This window comes from Equus przewalskii, chromosome 1, assembly GCF_037783145.1.
Source record: "Equus przewalskii isolate Varuska chromosome 1, EquPr2, whole genome shotgun sequence".
NCBI classification, from domain to species: Eukaryota; Metazoa; Chordata; class Mammalia; order Perissodactyla; family Equidae; genus Equus; species Equus przewalskii.
In genome coordinates this window covers 30,262,943-30,285,799 of record NC_091831.1, presented here as the reverse complement: position 1 = coordinate 30,285,799, position 22,857 = coordinate 30,262,943, and the positions used below count along the sequence as shown (strand labels likewise).

At 45.4% G+C, this 22,857-nt stretch overlaps 1 protein-coding gene and 1 long non-coding RNA gene across 6 annotated transcripts in view; one reads left to right on the top strand and one right to left on the bottom strand.

The window, feature by feature from the left end:
* The window catches only part of CNNM1 (cyclin and CBS domain divalent metal cation transport mediator 1), a 61,983-nt gene that overhangs the window by 28,341 nt on the left and 10,785 nt on the right, over positions 1 to 22,857 (top strand). For 2 of the 5 annotated variants that reach the window (XR_011522666.1, XM_070559471.1), the window contains exons 3-7: positions 1,330 to 1,470; positions 3,347 to 3,516; positions 5,154 to 5,253; positions 5,654 to 5,701; positions 17,102 to 17,265. Coding sequence is in view for 4 of the 5 variants with exons in the window: in XM_070559471.1 (XP_070415572.1) it covers positions 1,330 to 1,470; positions 3,347 to 3,516; positions 5,154 to 5,253; positions 5,654 to 5,701; positions 17,102 to 17,265 (623 nt within the window). In the remaining variant the exon portion in view is untranslated. Of the gene's footprint in view, positions 1 to 1,329; positions 1,471 to 3,346; positions 3,517 to 5,153; positions 5,254 to 5,653; positions 5,702 to 9,063; positions 9,127 to 17,101; positions 17,266 to 22,857 lie in introns of all 5 variants that reach the window. The other 3 variants (XM_070559466.1, XM_070559486.1, XM_070559498.1) reach the window with 3 other exon arrangements.
* On the bottom strand, positions 19,388 to 22,011 carry LOC139073789 (uncharacterized). Its single transcript, XR_011522793.1, has 2 exons — positions 21,042 to 22,011; positions 19,388 to 20,165 (listed from the first exon to the last, which is right to left on the bottom strand). It is a non-coding gene; the product is annotated as an uncharacterized lncRNA (long non-coding RNA).

Genomic DNA, 22,857 nt, shown 5'->3' with positions numbered 1-22,857 from the left:
GGCAGGATTCCTTAAGAGCTGTAAGAAGGCCAAGGAGCCGGGAATACTGTGTTTCTTCTCACTTGACCCTGACCCACAGGACATTTGGGTCTGGATCTAGCCACTGTTGCAATCCGAGCAAAAGGTGCTAAGCAGGGGCCCAGAGTCCAAGGTAGGCCCAGAAGAAAGCAGCGTGGTTGAAGGGCACTTTCTCCCTTCTAGAAGGAATTCCAACCAGTGTGGCTGAAGCGAGTTCCAGAAGGAGAGAGAGAGAGTCCTGGGAGCCTTTAATTTCCACTGTATCTGCTCAACCTGCACTCTTGGTTCCCCAAAGGCCTGTTTTTCTCCAAACCAAGTTTGGAGAAAACCCACATCCCTTTGTTCCCCTCAGCACAAGTGAGATAGACTAGAAGGTTCAAAATTTTGCTCAAAACTAAAGGAAAGCAAAAGAGACATGACCCAAGAAAACATTCCCATACCCCCCAAAAATACTTTTTCAGACAAGCGTAAAAAAAGAAGGAAGAAAAATAAATTGGAAAAAGCAAATTTTCTCAATCATAGGATCTCTGGAGTTCCTCCAGGTCCTGCCTGAGGCCCCTGCCCAAAGAACTCGTCTCTGCACGTTACAGAGCTGTTCCCATTTCTTCTCCTTGCTTCCATTTATTTCCCCCAGTTCTCTCCACACGGAGGGGGCTAGGGTTGAATCAGGAGAATTGTGAGTGGGAAGAGGAGGTGACCACCTCCTCCCTTGGGTGGCATACCTCAGGTACTGCTCAGAGCATGGTTTAAATCAGCAGGAAGAGACCAGGTGAGCCCAGCTCCGGGGACAGGAGAAGGACAGAGGCAGAAAGCCCCAGACCCCGCCAAACCCCTCGATGGTGAAAATGCATGTCCCTCCTGTCTGAATGCCTTTTTGTAAGCATTTCACAGATGGGTTCTGGTTGGAGTCTCAGAATAACTGCATCAGATGAGTAGAAGAGTTATTAAGGATTAACCTCGCTGTGTAGATTAAAACAAACACTGATGCTTAGAGAGGTTGCACAGCTTGTAAGTAGGACAGCTGCCCTAGAACCCTGGTCTTGGGGACCCCAAGTCGCTATACACCCTTTTCCACTATCCACCACCTAAGTGTAAGTAACGCTGAGACATTATAGCATCCCCCACCTTCTATCCCTTATCATCATCCTTCCACTCCCTGGGAAAGAGATGTTGTAATGTCACCTACAGTTGACACTTGGCAGAAATTCACGTGGTCCCAAAGGATCTGTCTGTCCCATATGACTCTGGGAAAACCTCCAAACCCAATAGTGATTCTGAGATAGCCACAATCTGTCCCATGTGATCCCACAGCCGACAATCGGAAAAAGCAGAGGGTCCCGCACCGGGAGAGGAAGCGGCATGACTTCTCCTTGTTTAAACTTTCCGACTCGGAGATGAGGGTGAAGATCTCTCCACAGCTTCTGCTGGCCACACACCGCTTCATGGCCACAGGTATGACTCTGCCCACTGGTGTCTCCATCACAGGCAGGTAAACAGAATCTGGAGGGTGGGACCCAGGCACCAATCATTTTTAACACCTTGCAAACTAATTCCAGTGTGCAGCCAGGACTGAGAACCACTGTTCCAAATGAGGAGGTTGCCTTAGGTAGAGCGATGGCATGCCACGTGCTGTCATTTTCAGCCCCAGGCCTGTTCTTCTCAGGAGGAAGTAAGTACAACCCAACTCTGTTTTTCTCCCTTCTACTTGAGAAAAGAGCTAAAGAAACCATTGCTGCACTTTTCCCTTCCTCCACTTGCCTCCTGGCAGGAGCCTTTTAGGCCGACCTCCATCCTGTTGGAGTTGGGGTGCCCCAGAGGATTTGTAGGGGAGGGAGAGGCGTTATCCTACCCAACCACAAGGCCCTGGGCTCCAGTACCCTCCAGGGACCACATAGGCCTGTGAGCTATGAGTTCTTAAAATACAGAAGTGGATTGTGAATCTTGGAATCTGTAGAAAGGAAAAAAAGGTGAGAGGATCCAAAGATAAACTTCTCCTTCTTCTAAAGAAGGTAAAATTTGCCTTTGAACCCTCTGACCTTCTCATCCATGCCTGATTAATGTGCTGACCTAGAATGATCTCATCCATCGTTAAGTTCAATATTTAGTTAATCCAACATATATTTATTGAATGTCTAATGAGTGCTAGTGGTGTTCCAGGGGCTAAAAAGTAGAAAATTTTAAGTTGGTGCTTCTTTAAAGTAGAATTTTCAACATGTTATCTAGTTCTGAATACAGATTTCTTTTAACTACTGGCTGCCTGAATTCCTAGAGCAAAGCAGCTGTATCTGTTAATATAATATGGTACGGTATAATATAACATAACATAATATGTAAGAATATCTGCTAATATGTGAATATGATGCGATGATACTTCACATTATTGAGAACTTATCACTTAAATAATTGTCTCTGTTAACTTGGAATTTCATTTCATTCATGTCATAGAAATAAGTCAGATTAAATTCTCTGTATATCATTTGGTTATGGTTTTAAAGCCTTTGTTGTTCACAAGGCTTACTTATCCATCCCTAACTTTTTTTTTAAACCACTTTATTGAGGTTTGATTGACATACAACAAGCAGTGTATATTTAATGTATACGATTTGATGAGTTTGGAGATAAGTATACACCCGTGAAACCATCACCACAATCTATGCCATAAACATAACCATCACCTGTAAAAGTTTCCTCCTACCTTCTTTGTTTGTTATTATTATTTGTGTGGTAAGAAAACTTAATAGCCACTCTTTTAGCAAACTTTTAAGTATATGATACAGTATTGTTAACTCTAGGCTCTGTGCTGTGCAGTGGATCTCTAGGACTTATTCATCCTGCATAACTGAAACTTTGTCCCTTTGACTAATACCTCCCTGTTTCCCCCTCCCGCTAATCCCTGACAACCTCCATTCTACTCTCTGTTCTATGAGTTTGACTGTTTTAGATTCATCATGTAAGTGGTATCATGCACTGTTTCAGGCTTATTTCACTTAGCATGATGTCCTCCAGGTTCATCCATGCTGTCACAAATGGCAAGGTTACCTTCTTTTTTAAGTCCATGCCCAACTTTAAATAAAATCAAGGAGAAAATTAATAACAAAACTGACATTTGCAAAATGGTGACATGTTTCTCCTGAGCTGCCAATGCAGAGACGCACATCCCTAGAGGACATGGGGAAGGCCTGAGACCCCCCAACTCGAGGGAATCGCAGGAACCCTGCCAGCTGGGTGCCAGGAGCATGAGTGGAGGTGGCTCTAGACACACGCCCTGCTTATGCTCACCCTGACTCCTCCCCGCTGCCAATTCGTCCTGTCTCTCATTCTCCCCTAGAAGTGGAGCCCTTTAAGTCTCTGTACCTGTCGGAGAAGATCCTGCTTCGGCTCTTGAAACATCCAAATGTGATCCAGGAGTTGAAGTTTGATGAAAAGAACAAGAAGTCTCCAGAACACTACCTCTACCAGCGCAATCGCCCCGTGGACTACTTTGTGCTGCTTCTGCAGGTGAGTGAGAAAGCCAGGGACCCTCTAAGGGCAAGCTGGGGGCATCTCCAGCTGGAGAGGAATGGCCCTGCCTCCTCAGTGCCAGGTTCCAAGGCTTGGCTGGCTGCCTCCAGAGCAAGGCCTGTTGAGGTGGGCGTTTGTCCATGACCCAAAGCAGGGGCCATGTATGACTGGCTGATGTCCTGGGAGTGGTGGGATCTTGATGGCATTGCATCTGACATCAGCAATGTTTGTGGTGGGGTAGTAGGGCAGGTACTTCCCCAGCAGAGAGTTTCTGTGACTGAACTTCCAAAACTGCTGTCCTACAGCATCCCTAAGACCTCCTTGTCTCTGCTTGGACATGCCCAGAAATGAAACAGTCTACTGCCTCCCAAACTTCAGACACTTCTTGTTTAAAGCCCTTCCTTCTGTCAAGCTGAAATCTCACCATCTCTGACTTCCACCTACTGGTCCTCACTCCGCTCTCTGGAGGTGCACAGAACACATCCACTCTCTGCCACGTTTCAGCCTCTGCAGTCCCTGGAATCTTCTCCCCCTCGAGAGGACCAGGAAGGGAATAAATGACCTAGTGAAAGAGGTGTAGCATCTTCCTGGTGCTCACATAAGTATGATCACCTTCTGCCCTCGGGGCCTCGACAGGCCTGTCGTAAATGAGTGTCAGGCATGGTTCCAATTTGTGATACTGCTGGTGCCCTGGCCTGGCTCCACCATTAGCCCTGTCGCTATTCCATGTCTCTTCCCAACAGAATCTTATGAAGTCTGAATACAGTAATTGTCTTAAAATCTTAAGGGATTTAAGCCGTCCTTCCAAACAATCTCAGTAAAATGACCTCCTTTCTCCAAAAATGGAGTCACGTTCTTCACTGTCGGAAATCGAGAAGGGTCCTGTTACATTATTTATCTAACATAATGAACCTATACAATTGACTCTCTTATGCTTAATATAAACTTAACTGTTCACAGATAAAACTTGGAGGAATTAAAATGTAGTGGCAAGAGTGTGGGTTCAGAAATTGGAAAGATCTGGCTTTGAAATTTCCAATATTGCTGCTTCCTAACCAACCTTGACCAAGTTATTTAATCTCTGTGAGCCTCAAAATGGCTTCATCTGTAAACTAGGGATACAAACAGTACGGGCCTCATAGAGTTGTGGGACCAACTGAATGGGAGTCCATGCAGTACACATAACACAGTGTCAGGCCCATCGACATACACTATCTGATACCCATTAGTATCATTATAACTGCTGATGAATTCAACAAACTTTGTGCAGAATCAGATTTTATGTCAGCCAGACTTAAAGATGGTCTTATCTCAGACTAAACCAATAGGGCAGTTTATGGGGCCCCAGACTAGCTGGTGCCTGGAGCTGTATCATGGAAGGTCCAGTACAGTATGCAAGGAAAGCTTGGTTATTCATGACTGGATGCTGCTTTATGAACTAAGCAATTAATTTACTGCAGAGGGCTATTGAAGTCAGATGTGCTGTTTCTGAAGTGTAAGTATGCGCAGAATTCACATTCTCCTGTGATAAGAACGTAAGTCCTCTTGTGATCCAGGCAGAAGTGCTTAGGGTGGTAGTCAATAGGACTGGAAGTGCTTGTACACACTCTAAGTACACTTCCTTCTGTTTCCAGGGTAAAGTGGAGGTGGAGGTTGGGAAGGAAGGCCTTCGCTTCGAGAATGGAGCCTTCACCTACTATGGTGTCCCAGCCATCATGACCACTGCTTGCTCAGGTATTCTGGTTCCTAAGCCATAGCTTATTGGAGAGGCAATGGAATGTTGTAGAAAAAAGCATCTGAGTTCATCTTGACTCCTGTTAGGGACCCTGGACAAGCATTTAACTTCCTAGGCTTTAGTTTCCTCCTTTGTAAAATGGGTATAAGAAGCATATTTCATTCAGAAAGATTTTTTATGGAAGTTCACAATGGGCTGTAACATTATCATGTGTTAGGGATGATAGTGGTATTTTTCAGTGTGAAAAGATAAGTTTATTTTGCTTTTTACACTTCTATTTGATTGCCTGGTTTTTGCAGGGTTAATTGGTGCTGGGGTGGGGTGGAAAAGGGAGAATTCCCATAAGAATGTGTGTTTTCTGAATTGCTTGTGAAACACACTGCATTCTTCTGTCCTTAGATAACGAAGTGCGGAAGGTTGGAAGTCTGGCTGGATCCTCTGTCTTTTGTATGTATCTCTCAAACCCCTCCCTCGCCCTCCCCAGCGTAGTCCTGCCTCAGCCCACTCTGGGGCCCTGGACCGAGCACTCCGAGCCTGGGCTGAGGCTAACACAAATGCTGGCAGCCTCTTTGTAATGCTCTGCCAGGAGCACTGCTTCCTGCCAGGTACCCACAGACCACGGGAGCTTAGTTTCTGTGTGTCTGGAATGTTTTCTGCTGCTTCTCTGCTCATGTGCAAGTGATGAATGGCAGAGAGGGAGTCTGTGAGGGAAGGCACTGTTTATTGTCACCTGCCAGAGAATGCAGGCAGGTGCTTGTGTGTTTTGGTGGAAGTTCAGCCTTCCCTTCTCTGCTAGGATAATTCACTTGAAAACCTACTATGCTATTTTGTGTCTGTGGGGTTAGTAAGAAGCGACTGTGAGATCTTGGGATGTAAGTCCCAGGCTGGTGCAGTATGTTGCTTATCTGCTTCTCTTTCCTTGTTCACTGCATCTCAGCTGGTGGAGAGGTGTCTGCCAGCTGGCCAAGCATGTTGATGGTGGGGACTGGCACAGGGCTGCTGGCTGGTTTGCTCTGTCCCTTCTGTGCTCTACCTTCTCGCTAGTTCCTGCATAGTTACTGCACTTGTGTTCAGAAGGCATGGCATTTATTGTGACATGAGTGTGATCCAGAAAGAATGATTTCTCTAGATTTCTTTTTGATTCACTGGTCTGAATTTTGCATTGCTTTGAGCTGTTACTGTTTATGGTGGCCATTTTAATGCCAAATGGGGTGTTTTCTCTCATCATAAAAAAGACTTTACATCATGCTTTATACTGGGATTTATCAGAGGGTCCCAAAGCTTGATATCACAATCCTAGGCACTTGAAAGGTAGATACCATTTTAACACAGAGAAACTAAAGAAATGACTTGCTCCAAATCACCCAGCAAATAGTGATTTACCTAGATACATTCCAGTGCCCTCACTAGTTCACACAGCACAATGAAATACAGATTTAAGACCCATCATGTTCCAGAATGCAATTCTATATGGGAATATTGGAATAATTTGTGGTGTAATTTCACATCCTAGCCCAGCAGAGGGCTGAAATGAAATTGAAGTGGTGCCCACACCCATGGGCCCAACATGCATTGAAGGAGATCTGTAAAATAGAAACCCTAGCACAGTAGTATACTTACATAAGCCAACAAATCTCAATTAGGGTTGATGAAGGAAGGTTCAGTACTCAGAACAAGAACTCTGGATGGGAAAGGGATGGGCTGCCAGACTGGGTCAACCTTGGTTCTCTATGGGAGATTTCCGGCCTCACATTAGAGATTGCTCAAGGTGGAGTAACTCCTGTGACTCTAAATGTTACCTAGACCTGTTGGCCCTGTCCCGGCTCTGCCAAAAGACCAAAGAGAAGAGGTGGGAACTCTGGGGGAAAGGAGCTACATAAGGCTCCCCAGCCCACTTAATTTAGATGAGCTTTCTTTAAAAAAAAAAAAAAAATGTGTAAGTAGTTGGAAGATGGTTTCCTCCTTTTCTTCCTTCCTGTCTCTAGTTCCTTCTATGAAAATCCTTCCATTTTATCAGTGAGATGGGAGTAAACTTGCAGCACTAATCTCTCCTTCAAAACTGATTAAAAGGAAGCATTAAATTTTCTCCCCACCCTGCCCCACACTTCTGAGCATCTTTGTCAATCTTCGGGAGGAAAAAGAATTCAAATTAGCCTGCAGGGGTATGGAGACATTTTCCATCCTCCCCCAAGCCCTCCCCACTTAGTGGGGTGAAGTGTGAAGTAACTGCAAAGGCCACCACACCCCAGGGTTGTCCCTGGTGGACTCTCAGCCCAGGTCCAGCCACCCAGCATCTTTTACCAGCCAAGAACCTTGGCCTATAGATTGAGGGAGAGCTTAAGGCTCTTTTAGGATCTTGGTCCAGCAAACTGCCCCTGTCCTTGAAGGCAACCTCTAGCTTTACCAGCCTTTGAGGGTGATGAATGGGGTGACGAATTTGCCAGAATCCTGGCTCTGTGATGGATGCCTCAAAGTTAACTTGAGGGTACAAGTAAGTCACTCTGGTTTTCCTGACCAGGGCAAAGGAAACACAGCCAGTCCTGTCTGCTTTATCTTGGTTCTGACTGCTGGAGGACCCTGGCGAGCCTGGCACTCTGGAGGAACTGGGCCTGAGCTCAGGGTCGCCAGAACAGATGCCCATAGGGGAGTGTAGTCGGGAGAGAACAAGTCTACTATCTATTTGGCAGGATATACATTTAATTTGCAGCCCGGACGTGCTAGGCTTCTTCTTGAGACTGTGGGGTTTCTTATTCCACTGTGTCTTACAACATTAGTGGCCCATTCAAATATTCTTTGACATCTTGTGTCAAAGTAAATGATTATCAAGTAGGTATAAAGCCCCCTGCACTCCCCTGCATATACAGGTAATTTCAGTAAAATCCTCGAGTGCAGCAAATAAGACTGTGAAAGCTGCCTATTTCAGTGTGCTGTTACCTGCAGACTGACTGACTTTAGCTCCTTGGAAGGGACTCTGGGAATGAGCAGATAAGAGAGATGAAGACAGATTCCCATGCAGAAACACTACTTGATCAAGTCAAGGGTCAAGATGGGAGAAGGACTAGATATTGCTACACACTTCACCCCACCCCAGACCCCAAGTGACAGCCAGCACCATTTTGGACTCTTTGGGGAAAGAGAGAGAAGGAAAAGGAGATAAGAAGAGAGGTGCTTTGGAGCACTTGAACTTGCTAAGAAATGACTATGATTTAAATCATCAAGTTGATTCACATTAAAATTGCTAGAAATGTTGCCTTTCCTGTATCCAAAGCCTCTAGCAATGCACTGTCTCTCCCCAGCACCATGACCACAGAGGGAGCTCCTAGGAGTCTGAGGCAGGATACAGCCTCATGAAGGATGCCCCTAGCAGGAGCATGCACTTTGCTTTCAGCCTTCCTGCAGGTGAGCAGGACACGTGTGGCAGCTGGGAGAGCCTGGTGGGAATGCAGTGCTGGGCTCCCAGTGTATCTGCTGGCTCAAAAAGGCTGCCTCAGAGAGAGTGCTGCCTACATGTGCTCCCCCCTGGGGCACTGCCTGTTCTTGTCATTGGCAGGTCTGATGCCCTCTAAGATGATTGCACATCTTTTCAGATGACCTGAAGCAAAGTCTGTTTTATTTTCCTCTTTCTGGAGAGTGACTTTGTAAGAGGATGTGATTTCAATGTTTTCAGAGACAAGATTCCCTTTTGCAGAGAAATGTGATGCTGTGAAGATCCAGGAAAAGACTGTCTCACCCACTTTGCTCTTTGTCTCTCTCCTTTTGTGTTCATCTTCCCCTTGCAACTCACAACTCCTTGGCCCTTGACTCTTTAGTGCCCGTCTCTGTGTCTCGTACCTTCGCCTTCAGCAGAGGGGACTCTCTGGCAGGCTCCCCAGGTAAACACATATGGGTGTCTCGGTCTCCATAGATCCAGCGGCGTTTGCAAGAGGCCTTTGGTCTCTGTCATTGTCCCGCATGAGAGCTAGTGTCTCCCAGCAGGCACTCTCATGACTAAGGCATAGCAGATTGTTCAAATAGCACTCATTTTTACGCACAGCCGGGCATTTCTGGTTCATTGGCACCACTTGTGAATTTAGCTCCCAGGGGTGTACCTGTGTATGGACGTAGAGAAATAGTAGGGATAAGGGATGGTGTGAGTTCTTCCTCATCCTTTGTCTGACCGCAGAATGGAGGGATGAGGAGTACAGCAGGAGAAAAATAGAAAGAAACAATGGAATATTATGCTGTATTCCTATTTTTCTTCCACCCTTCCTTCTATATGGTCTCTGCCTTTAGCTGACCGTTAACCCACCCTCATCTTTCTAGTAATGTTACTATGTGGTGACCATATTCTCTCTGGCTCTGGTCATACAAAGGATGCTATATATAAAAATTTCAAAACAATGTTTCATTAGGTTAACCTCTCTTGTTAATTAAATAAACTTTACTGGCTTTCTTTTTAATCAGGTAAAGTAGCTCCTCATAGAGCTACACAGTAATTCCAGGATTGAGTAGACTGCAGTAAATCTCAACAATCAATTAACTGTTTGCATTATTTTCATCTCTGGAGGTTGATCTCTGAGGTTCATTGAGCAAGTAATGACCAAACCAAGTATTTGTTAAATTGCCCTGAAATCAGAACACAGTCCAATTTCCTATACCGTCTGCATCTGTCTTCCTTATCCCAAGGCTGCAGTAAAGATTCTGAGGCCCCACCATAGCCTTAGTCATCAAGAATCTACTTATGTTCCACTGTCTGTGCATTAGACCTTCAGTGTTCAAAAAGGCTGTGTCCTGGGGCCGGCCCAGCAGCGCGGCGGTTAAGTGCGCACATTCCTCTTCAGCAGCCCAGGGTTCACCGGTTCGGACATGGCACCACTTGACAAGCCATGCTTTGGTAGGCGTCCCACATATAAAGTAGAGGAAGATGGGCACGGATGTTAGCTCAGGGCCAGTCTTCCTCAGCAAAAAGAGGAGGATTGGCAGCAGATGTTAGCTCAGGGCTGATCTTCCTCAAAAAAAAAAAAAAAAGGCTATGTCCTGAGACCTCCAACCCGCAAGTTTGCAACTTCACAATAATTTCTCTTGACTTCTGCTTTCTCCCAAGTCACATTTTTCCATAGAAACCCATCTGATTTCCATGTTTAGAGGCACAAGACAAATTAACCACCTTCTCAAATTTCACCAAAGTTTTCTCTCTCACTTGACGGTGATTTTCCACCATGAAATAAAATTTTTCTTGCTTTGTGAGAGCTAATGCCTTCATGATGACTACAGGATAGTATGATCAATGTGAGATGCCAGGCTGGTGCCATCACCAGCTAACTGGTCTACTTCTGCATGCCAGCAAAATTAGAACTGACCACATCATGGACCCTCCAGATCCTTCACATGCAGGGAATCTTGGTGAGTGTAGAGTGTGCTATGAAGTTTCAGCAGAAAGGGAAAATGCACATTTTTTTAAAGATTTTCAAAGAAGAGGATCAAGGCAGGAGTATATTTTCCTTTTTAATTAACCCTCAGTTAACGAGACAGTCTAGTTAATTATAATTTCTCAGTTAAAGTAAAGTTGATTCTAGTTCATTAGTATTTATTATGAAAAACTTCGTGGTAACGCAGTGTCAGATAGAGATTAAGGTGACTCATTCCTGCCGTACCATCCCCTCTGGTGGTTTTGAGATTTCTGGTCCAACTCTGGCTAGTGCCATGTGCTCAGGGCTCTTTTAACCTTCTGCCCATTTTCCATGACTGTGGGTGTTCAACCCAGCAGGAAACAGGTGAGCAACAAAGAGGTGAGAACAAAGCTAGCTTATTCCTACCCTTAGTTTAACTGCAGAGCAGAGCAGTGACGGGCACAGCAGGAGGAAATGAGAGGCAGGGATGCCCTGCTTCTCCTTGGGCTCTTTCCTCTCCATAGCGCCTTTTGTCCTGTCTCTATCTACAGCCAACTGTGAAGCCTTCCCCGTGACCGGGTGACATACCCCAGAACTGTATTACTGTATTTCTGCTGTCTCTCTTGTTTCTGTGCCACTTCACCAGAAGAAGCAGCCTTAGTCAGAGGATTTTTGTGGAAAGCAGCCCTTGGTACCTTCTGGCCCCATACTTGATTTATGATCCAGATACGTTAATTTATGTATATTATGTCTAACCGCCATCCTACCCAGGAAAAAGAGGAATCCTGGAAATTAATAGGGCCTTTAAGTTTTAAAAGAACCCTGTCATTTTATTTGATCCCCACGACCACCTTAGGAGACAAGCAGGAATTCTTGTTGGGAAACAACAGGTAAGGAAACAGGCTCTCAGAAATTAGGCCATCGGGTCGATGTCATTGGTGTAGTAAGAAGGTGGAGGGATGACGACTGGAATCCAAGTCTCTCAGGTCCCGCTCTCCGATTGCCTGGGACCTTGCTCCCCGCTGAACATAGGCATTTTGTGCCCCCTGTGCCTTATTTGCATTTTGAGAGTAGCCTGTGCTAACAAATATGGTGCTCACGCTGGATTGAGGCCAGCAGTCCCTGCACCAAATATTGCCACCATTATCCGTAGAGAGCTTCCTTCTATGTGAGACTTAGTTTGAAATAAGGAGAGTAGAGGGTTTTTGGATTACCTCCAGAGTGCAGTGTAGCTAGCCAGCTTTGCAGGTGCTTTCATTTAAAATGGAAACTTCTGCTCGACCCACTGGGAGTACGTGGCTCCCTTGCAGTCATCATTCCCACTCCCCAGATCCTCCTTCTTTCTTCTCCCGACGATGTGGCAATGATTTCGAGTTGCCCATGACAGTCCTTCCGAATCCACAAAAGCACACAAGCAGGACAGAGGTCAGAGCAGGGAGAGGCATTGGGAGCAAGGGTTCTTTTTCAGTATTAGATAGTCCATCTGTAACGTGCTTTGAGATTGACGAGGATAGAGTTTTCTCCCAGAATATACGCAAAGTTCCTAAAAATAATCTTTTCACTTTGTGAAATGTGGTAAGTGGAAATATTCCTTTGGGTTGGCTCTTGCATGGTAAACATTTGGGAACCATTAAAGCTCCATGTAACGTGAGCGAGTTCATCTGGGCTTATAACTTGGGCTGATTTGCAGAGTTCGCATTGTGGCTTTGACAGAGAGCTTTTGGCATTTGGTTGTCTGATGTTGACTATTACCCCAGAATGATGAATTTTAATAATCCTAGTTTGCACTCTAATAAGCCTATGTAGTTAAACTGCCCCATCCAGTTTGGAGAACACGGATGTCCCGCGGCACAGTGACCATGACCAAAGCGGGCTGTTTTCTCTTGTCATTCACTGAGGCTCCAAAAGATGCAAGCAGGCAGCCACTGAACCCTACTTTCCCCTCCAGTCTCCAAGCTGAAATGGCCAGTGGAGCATTCTGTATCATGGATCCTGCTCCCCAGATCCAGGTGTCATGAGTGAAGCAGAGTCTCAGAGCAGTGTATAGGTTTTTAGGGCCCCTACCTATAAGTGCAGATTCCATCCAGCCCCAACTACAGTGTAAAATCCTTTTCCACCCTTTCTCCCACTCCATCCCCAATTTTACCCTGGTGTCTTCTCCATCCCACCTCACTCCAACTTACTATCTAGGACAGGTATCTCTTGCAGACTGGCCATGCAAAGGCTGCAGGAATGAGTTCTACCACACTTCTCCAGAGCACTTGGGGGTCTAGAGCAGGAAATCCTGCTCCCTACCACCCAGTCTCTCCAGGGCCAGCTTGAGGATATGATGTAACAGCAACCGTGGGCAAGGGATATGTAGGCTGCTTGGCCTCCCTCCTGTTGAAGGGTCCTGTGGTCAGCTTTATGCATCGCTGTTTGGTCTGTCCCCTCCTAGACCTCTTTGCACTAAACAGAATTTCCCCCCTTGCTTTACTCCCCCAAGCTGTGCCTCTGTGCTCTTAGGAAACGCCACGGGGAATTATACAACTTGAACTAGTTTGCCATGCTGCTGGGACACTCGTATGTTACTGATTTCTTCTCCTTTTTTTTTTATTAAAAGCATTTCCATTTCCCTTGCTCAGAAACCTCTGAATGTATGTGCACAATTACCGAAATGCCGAGTCATCAGCATCCCACCTATTGAGGAATGTCAGGCTCTGGGCCATGAAAACATTGTTCTTGCAGAACACTCAGATGAGCTGGGACTTTCTTTGTCACGAAATCAGGGTTCCTTTTCCTTTTCAAAATTTTTTAATAGACCTGATCTTTGTAAGACAGTTGTATCTTTTGATGTTGGGAATCCTTTGGGATTTTATGAATAAAGCTTCAATAGCATTGTTTTTATTTTAAAAAGAAAGCAAGCTGTGTTTCTCCTCCCGGTACCACAGTGATATCGCTTGTGTTTGACATGCAGGTCCCTGTGAGTGACAGTAGAGTGACATTCCTGTGCTGAGAGCCAGTGAGGATGAGAACTTTCTAGGGAACAGGGGTGTAGTTGTTGCCTCTGTTTCCAATGGAGAGTGGAAGTGATTCAGGCAGAACCTTCTAGGATAGGGCTGTCTTTCCCTGTCATCCTCCCTGAATATATCTTGAATTGTGACATAGGGATGACGATGTGGAACAGCAGGTGTAGGGTGTGTGAAGCACATGTCCAACCAGGCAAAGTGGAGGATTATCAAGGAGCAATGGTTATTTCTCAGGGTAACTGAAGCCATAGGCCCTACTCACACTCTCTCCCCTTGTTCTGAACTGAGTTGAGGTCAAGACCCACCAGGTCAAGGTATTGTTTTCCAGGCCACTCCACTCACATGCCAAAAATGCCTGCAGGACTCTCCTGCAGGACTGCCTGCCCTGCTTTTCCATAACAACTAGCCCCAAGGAAGCACCATCCACTTACTTAGCCAGCCACCACCTTAGAACAGCCACAAAGGGTCTAGCCAAGCCAGAATTCATCTGTTAGTTTGCAAGGGACCAGGAGCAGAAATGAAATACATATTTGTCTCCCCAGTACTTCTGCCATTTACAGTCACTGGTGCTTCACTCTATTCATGGCACCATCACTGTCCCTCTCAGTCTTGGTCACTCTGGGGAAAGGTCTGGTCCTCTATTCCCCAGTGGATAAGTGGGGTCCTAGAGACCTGAGTCTAGGACCCCCTGTTTCACAAGCTCTAATTAAACAGACTAACAAACAAACAAACAAAATCGTGACGCTCCCTGTGGCTCTTCCTCAAGTTACTGGGCCAAATTAAACAGACTAACAAACAAACAAAATCCTGACGCTCCCTATGGCTCTTCCTCAAGTTACTGCGCCAAGGCCTGAGGCTCTCGGTGCTCTTTGTTTCTCATTGCACACTTTGCGCGCTATTTCTCTCTCTTGAGCTGTATTTCTGGAGTGTCCTTCTGCCCACCCCTAGCTTCTTGAAGAAGCCAGCTTCCCCAGAATGACTTTAGGTTGCAGAGGAAAGGCTTCAGATTCCAGGATGATTTGAGAGCTCTGAAACCTTTTTCTCAATGAAATTTTAGATTCAAAATAAAAGCTCCTTAAGGGACTCTTAGGTGCTGATTCATTCATTCTGTACATTTTTATTGAGCACATACTCTAGGCCAGGCTCTGTGCTAGATACTGGGTGTACCATGATGACCAGAAAAGACAAGGTCTCTGCCCTCATGGAATTTAGAGTTGAACTGAGTTGACATAATAAATAAGTACAATCATGTAATTAATTAAAACTTGTGAAAAGTACTTTGAAGGAGTGAACAGGGGGCAGTGTTAGAGGAAAACGGGGGGAATCTTCTTAGGATGGCCAAAGTCTTCAGAGAAGGTGACATTTCAGCTGAGACCTAATGTAGAGGTGGGGAAGGGACTGGGGGGTGGGGAGGAAGGGCATCTACTGAGGTGGAGGACCCTTGCCTGATTGAGGATCCCAAGGCAGCCAGTGGGCTAGAGCAGAGCTAGCAGGGGAGGGGAAGGGAGCCCCAAGATGAGATCAGAAGGGAAATCAGGAGTCGGGTCATGGGGGGCTTTAGGGGACAAAGCGAGGAATTTAGATTTTATTCAGACTGAAGAAAAGGAAGCTAATTTGTGGTTTTGAAAATGTTCTTCTGGCAGCTGAGGTGAGAACTGATTATAAGATTCTAAGTGGGGGACAGACTGTGTCCAGGCAAGGGTAATGGTACCCAGGACTTGAGTGGAGACAGAGATAGAGGCAGATGGGCTTGCTGTGTGGGAAGAGGAGATAAGAGGACTTGATGTGGGACTGAGGGAGTGGCAGGAGTCAAGGGTGACTCCCAGGTTTCTGGCTTAAGTAACAGCTTATGTGTGAATGACATTTACTGAGAAGGGGATGGCTGGAAGTGGAATCCTTAATTCCATAATCCTATCGAGGCAGTGATTATTCTGGTTCTAATGAGAAAGTGATTCAATCTATTGTTATTTTAATCTTTCTGCTAAGTGGTTTGCCAGACATAACAGCTTGGCAGCTGAACAGATGTCAACCCTCCAGGACTCACTCCAAATTGATACTAATCAAATATTTTGATTGATGGCAGCATTATCTCAACAGACAGAATTAAATTCCCGAGCTCCTGCCCTGAAAGAACAAGGAACAGAATCTCTGAGGAATTGGACTCTGCATTTGAGCCCCTGAACTAAACCTGTGTTATGAGAGGCTGACAGCCCCCCACCTCCCGTTTTTGGGGGAAAATGCACAGCAGCATCAGTTGGGAAGCAGAGGGGTGGCTGGGGCTTTGCAGTCTCTCACTCGATGTTATTCTGCGGTTGAGATAATGCTCGGGCCACCTTAAGAACCTCTCTTGTACTGATCCTGAGGGAGGTAGTTCACATAGTCCATTTTGAAACCAAGTGACATGGTCTTAATTCAACTTTCCCAAAGAAGAGGTTATTGACAATGGAAAGAGAACCTCAGTTTGAAAATTTAGGCGGCCTTTGACAGAAGGCCTGTAAGTTATTCCAGTCCCCCACTTGGGCCTAGAGAGAGCCCTGCCCTAGACCCACATGGTAGAGAGCCCTGCTTTGGCCCGCCTCAGCCCTGGCCTTCTCTGTGGGGTGAGGAGTTCACAGGAACAAAGAGATGTGCCCAGCTAGAGATGTGTTCTTCCCTCTAGACAACGTTTCAGGTACAAGAATCCCAGAATTCCCACCTAAACAGCCCTGGGGAAAGGGAACCAGGAAGCCTGAGGGTAGGGGTTCTCCCCACACAGCCCTTTTTCTGGCACAAAACTCTAAGTAGTTGGACCTGGCCTTCCAGGTTGTTATGAAGGTATATTTGTCAAGGGCAAGGATAGAACATATTTTAACAGTTTACTAATGTGATTTAAATATGTGGTTTGCAGGCCTCTGCTTGTCCCGGACCCTGCCCCTGTTGGGACAGACCTGAGTTATCCCCACTGAAAGGCATCACCACAGGGGATTGGTTATCTGTGCTGGGACAGATGGTTTTGAGGGCAAACCTAAGGCCTAGGCCTTTCTGAAAGAAGGTTTGCTAATGAAGTTTATATACACTCACTCACTCTGGTATAGGGTCTCAGCGTCTGGGGCAGCTAACCACGCTCACAGCACAGTCCTCATCTCCTGCTCTTAACCCGAAGACCAGAAATGAGAAAGGCAGTGGACCACCTCTGCCCCTGCTCCTCCCTGGTAGTGGTCGTGGGGAACAGGAAGAGCCTGAGCAGAGGGGAGTCAGGAGCTCCTGTCTTAGGTATTTGCTCCTCACGGAAATGAACATCAGTGGAGCGGCTGGGCTCTGATGGGGGCGTTGAGGGCCCAGTTCCACCATCCTGTGTTACCCTTGCCTAAAAGTCCTGTGGGACCTCAGTAAACAACACCTCTCTCTCTCTCTCTCTTCATTTCCCTCTCCTTTCTCCCCACCCACCCTTCCTCGCCTGGTTTCCCTCACCTGTCCCTCACCATCTGCAGTAAACCGGTCCCCTTCTCGTGGCAGCGGGTTGAACCGCTCCGAGTCTCCGAACCGTGAGCGCAGTGACTTTGGGGGGAGCAACACCCAGCTGTGCAGCAGCAGCAACAACCTCTACACACCGGACTACTCAGTCCACATCCTCAGCGATGTGCAGTTTGTGAAGGTAACACCCCGGGATGGCCATCCCCTGGTGCCCAGCAGCAGAGTTGGCTGGGGCAGCGGGACAGGATGTGCGGCCCATTCCCCCAGGTTCCAAGGTAAAGCTGGGTGGCCGTTGTTCCCTGGCCTTATAAGGGCCCTGTTTTCAGTTAGCTTGATTACTATTCGTTATTTGTCAATCTTTTAAGATTTCCTGATCCCCATTTTTCGTGTGGGGAAACTGAGGCACAAAGCAATATGGAATTAATTTGCCCGAGACAGCAGAACTGTTTCCTTTGGATCTCCTGCCATAGGCACCAGTTTGATTTTGTTTTTTCAAGATAAATTCGCAGGTGATTAATAAACCAAGTATATAGAACAAGCCATGCTATGATTTTATATATGAAAGTGTATTTGCACATCTTAATATTTGAATTCTAAAGTACAGTTCGGCCTGTATGTTAACTGAAAATCCTTTGTGTAGCTATTACACCCCTTGACATCACTGAGCTATTTGGAGAGAAGCACTTTGCAAATGCAGTAGAGGGAAACTGCAATGCTCATGGCCTTGTAATTAAAGAGGAGGGGAGCTGTTTCTTCGTACCCTTCATTGAGATCAATATTGCGCAGAGGCCTTCTAAAACATCCTCCTTTCTCTTGCTTTGATAGGTTTTATCTGTTTTGTTTGCTAGCATTCTGCAAACCATTACATGCTTAGGCCTGAGGTCAGGAGAGCGCCCCATTTATCTGAGTCCAACAAAACACCCAGTGAGTTCACTTGGTAACCCTTGTCCCAGTTGCAGGCTAAGTAGTGAGATGTGTATTAAATCTCAAAAGTGGGAGAAGGTCCTTTCCTTCTGTCCAGAACACGTGTCCTGATTATTTAAGAGTGGTGTGCGCTGGCTGGCTTTCTGTGTTCTAGAACTCTGCAGACACCCTGAGCTAAAACTGACATCAGTTGATAAAAGTAACCATGCAAAGTTATCAGAGAGAGAGGCCAAACCTTGGGGGTGGGGTGGGATAATAACTGTTTGTGGGGTGCTCTGTGCAACCCGCTTTACTAGTCCTTTGTCTGAATCATCCATTTAGTCTCACGACCGCCCTGTGAGGTAGATCCTACGGTCATTCCCATTTTACAGATGAAGAAGCTGGGGCTTGAGAAGTATAAGGTCACGTGGCTAGTAAGTGGCAGAACCAGGCTTCAAAGTTGAGTCTCTCTGTCTGCAAAGTCCAAGCCCTCAAACCCCTGGGCTTTAGGGAGAGTTGTGGGAAATCAGAGCTGAAGGAGCCAGAGAGAAGTGACTTTAGGAACTAACCCAGCAGTACCCATGGGCGTGTATGACTGTGGACACTTAACAAGACTAATGAGACGATGAGGTTAAGACTCAGATGATTCTCCTCCCTGTTGCTTCCAGCCCTGAAGTCCCCTCATTGCAGACCTTCCTCAGAGGGAGAGGTAGGAAAAAATGGGAGAAGACAAACTCTACTATGCTGAGTCTTATTGGTTTGTAGTACTGCTCACATGGTTTGTGGGAAAAGAAATTGAAAGTCACAATGTGAGTAAGTGGTTCAGCAAATCCTGACTGAATGCCTGCTCTGTGCTTGGCACTGTCTAGCCATTGGCGAGATGCTGTGGTGAACAAGACAGCAAGCTCCTGCCTTTATGGAGCTTCCGTGCTAAAAGAAGGAGAGAGATGATAAACAAGTAACCACATAAATAATCTAGGCAATTTCGGGTAGTGATAAATGCTGTGAAGGAAATAAACAAGGTCATGGCATAAACAGTGACTGGGCAGAGTTGGCAAGGAGGCTGCTTTAGAAATGGTTATCAGAGCAGGTTGAGAAAAGGACATTTTTGCTGAGACCTGAAAGGGGAAGTGGGAGAATGTTCAAGATAGAGACAACAGAGGCAGAAAAGAGTTTGGTGGTTCAAGGATCTGAGTGCTGGCCCATGACGTGCAAAGACGGAGGCTGATATGAGATGAGAATGGAGCATCAGCCGCAGTGTTACCTGGCGTCTTTAAGCCAGAGTAAGGCATTTGGATTCTATTTCAAGTGCACTGGGAATTTTTGTTAAGTTTGTTCCTCAGGTCTTTCCATTTGTCTTAGCCTGTTTAGGCTGCTATAACAAATTACCATAGACTGGGTGACTTGAACAACAAATATTTATTTCTCACAGTTCTAGAGGCTGGAAGTCCAAGTTCAAGGTTCCGGCAGATCTGGTGCCTGATGAGAGCCCCCTCCCTGGTTTGCAAGTGACCGTCCTCTCCTTGTATCCTCAAATGGTGGAGAGGAGAGAGGCGGGGAAGCAAGCCCTCTTCTTATAAGGGCAGTAATCTCATTCATGAGTGCTCCATCCTCATGACCCAGTGACCTCCCAAAGGCCTCACCTCCAAATACTACCACCTGGGGGGGGGGGCGGGGAGGATGTTAGCATATCAATTTTAGGGGAACACAAACATTCAGTCCATTACACCATTTGTTTCATAAGTTCAGAAAATCAATATGAGGATTTAGCTTGCTGCTTTGAGGAGAAAAGTGAAGCAGATTTTGAGGAGTTGTGTTTAATGGGCAGCTGTGGTAGCCCCGAGTTTTCTGAACCACCTCTAGGTGTGCCTAGATTGGAGCGCACTTTTAGGAGACGGATTTGGCAACTCTTCAAAGAGGAATGTGTTAAGGTGAATACCTAGCATTAAGTTTGTAAGAATTTTCTTAAAACTTACAGCTGATCTCACTTATCCTCCCCTAGAACATGAGGAGAGGGAACACTCTACAAATAAGGAGGAACGTAAAAGGGAAGTCTCTTTCCTGACGTGAGGCAGTGGGGGTGTTGAGAACCCCAAATCCGAGGTCAGCTCTCAGGTGCGGTGACCAGGGCAGTGACCAGGGCAGCTGAGCAGCACAGAACATCGTCCTTTTTTCTACCTAGACATTTGGAAATAGAGAAGATTAAATATCAAAAGTAGAAGTTGAGAAACTAATTAAAGCGTTATTTGAAAACTTTAAACTTGTGGCTCCAGTCTCCTAAAAACTTCGATTGGAATGGGTGGTTCTGTAGAAGGGAATTTGGGGAGTTCAAACTCTTGTTTTAACACAAGTGTTTGTTCTATTTTGGTGTGTTGGTTTTCTCATTTGTTTTGTTTTTTCATATCAGTTAAGATGGCGCCTTAAACTAAACTTCAGAACTCCCTCCTCGTGATTTAACGGACTTGTGAGGGCTGTTGTTGCGGCTGCTCTTTTATTCACCTCCCCTACCTGCCTCCCCACCTTTCTTCACGTGAAGAGAGTTTTTGAGGAAGCTAAAGAGGACACTATGCAAAAGGGGTGTTTTCACTGGCAGAAGCCCCTTTGACTGACTGGAGGAAGGTTTTGCAAGGGCTTTTCATGTCCAAATAGAATGACGTTCCAGAACTGTTTATTAAGTCCAGGAGTAATTTGACTTAAAGATGAGTTAGAAAATCAGATAGAAAGTGTATCTAATGATTATCTGGGAAAGATATTAAAGCCACTATTAATAGTAATTAATAAGTTATGAAGGTAACAAAGAATCCTTATGAATTTTTTTTAAATGTGTTCTGTAAATACCACTATTGAACTAAGAATATTTGGCAGATGTCTTATAGTCTGGGTTGTGTAACCCTGCCACAGGCCCCATCACCATCTGGCGGCGGAATCCCTAAATTACAGGATTGTGTTTTGAGGGATGAACATCATAAAATGATGGGAGATGTCACACTGGCCAAAAGGTTAACTTCTGGACACGTTGGCTGCTACGCCAAATGTCCAAAAGGGCACCCTTACCTTTTGTTAGTTTCCAGACGAACAAAGCTCCACTTCCTTTGTAATTTAGAGGATGCTTGAGTTCTTAACTGGCCAAAGTACAAGAGAAGAAAATTTAAACTTGAGGCATTGCTAAGAAATGGTTGTGTCTACAGTAATGAAGAGAGAATAAAAATATATTATCTTTTGAACAGTGGTTTGATTCCCTCAATGAGCCAATCAATAAGTATTTGTTGAGCACTAATGATTGTTCTGGGCACCATGAGATATACTAAAGAAATATAAAACATATCCTCTGCCTTAGAAAGAGATTAAGATCTAGTTAGGAGAAGGAACGTAAGTTAAATAACAGTGACCAATGCAGGGTAGTATCTAATTGATTACAAACTTGTATGGCACTTATTTTAAGCACTATATTGGCTGGAGAATATGCTGGACCTTTAAGAATTAGGAAAGAATAAGATGGGAGGTGAGACAATACCATGAGGGGGGACACTGATAAACAGGGTAATGGAAGGCAAGTAAACACAGTGCATTCCAGGAACTGTGCAAGAGGAGCTGAGCTGGACTAGTGGTTCTGCTCTGACAAGCAGTGGGAACACTACTGGCCATGCAAGGCTGGATTATCAGAACAAGGCTGAACGGTTTAGGTTGATCTGCTAGACCTTTGCTGTCCAATACAGCAGCCAGTAGCCACATGTGGCTATTAAGCACATGATATGTGGCTCATCCAGATTGATGGGGGTGAATGTAAAATACACATCCGATTCAAAGTCTTGGTACAAAAAGGAAAGTAAGATTCCTCATTAATAATTTTATATTGGTGACATGTTGCAGTGAACTTATTTTGGATATGTTGGGTTAAATGAAATATATTATTAAAATTAATTTCACCTGTTTGTTTTTACTTTTTTTTTAATGTAACTGGTAGAAAATTTTAAATTACCTGTGTGATTTACCTATTTCTACTGGACAATACTGTGCTAGGGAGAAAGAACCTCTCATAGGTTGTTGAACAAAGGAAGGCAACTGATAAAAAGTGATGCTCGAATCTAGAAACGCAGCTGGGGAGAGCTTGCTTCCCTGAACTCATTTCTAAGGTGACACATTGACATGGCAGTAGTTTATCATTTTTTAAAAATTGTTTTAAAAGAGGAAGCAGTTCGAAATCAAGGCTGTGAGACACATAGAGAAGGTAACCAGTGGGTAGAGCCTTTCCTTTTACACAACCACCCACCAATGCAGACCCTCCCCCAACCTCTGCCCCCTACCCCCATACCTGGGCTAACAACCACACCACCCCCACCCCTACACACACACACACTGCCGTGCTTTTTCCCACTAACGTTAGATCCTGGTTGCAGCTCTTTGAGTCTTCTCTTTAACACCATTAACAAATGGTTGTTTAACATTTGTGTGAATGCCTCCAATGACAGGGAATTCAGTACCTTACAAGGAAAGAGTATATTTACTACTCACTGTTTTTACCAGAAGTAATCCTTTATTCCCAGCTCATGCCTTCCTCCATAACAGTGCTTAAAGAGAGGCTTAGGATTCCTGGATCCTTGATTCCAGGTTACTGAAATCAGGGCCATATCACTGTTTCTAAGGAACAGAGAGTGGTACAGCTCATTGCGTGTACAACCTGGACAGAACCTTTCCAAAAATGAATAAATTAGTTAAATAAAATAGTGTACTTTGTAACACTTCCAAGAGGCTTCTAGCTTGGGGACCACAGCTAATGTACCAAATGATAGGAGCCCTAAGCCCACAAATTTATTTCAAAGTCAACCAGAAGAGACCCTCTTCCTTCTCCCTTCCTCCTCTTTCCTTCACT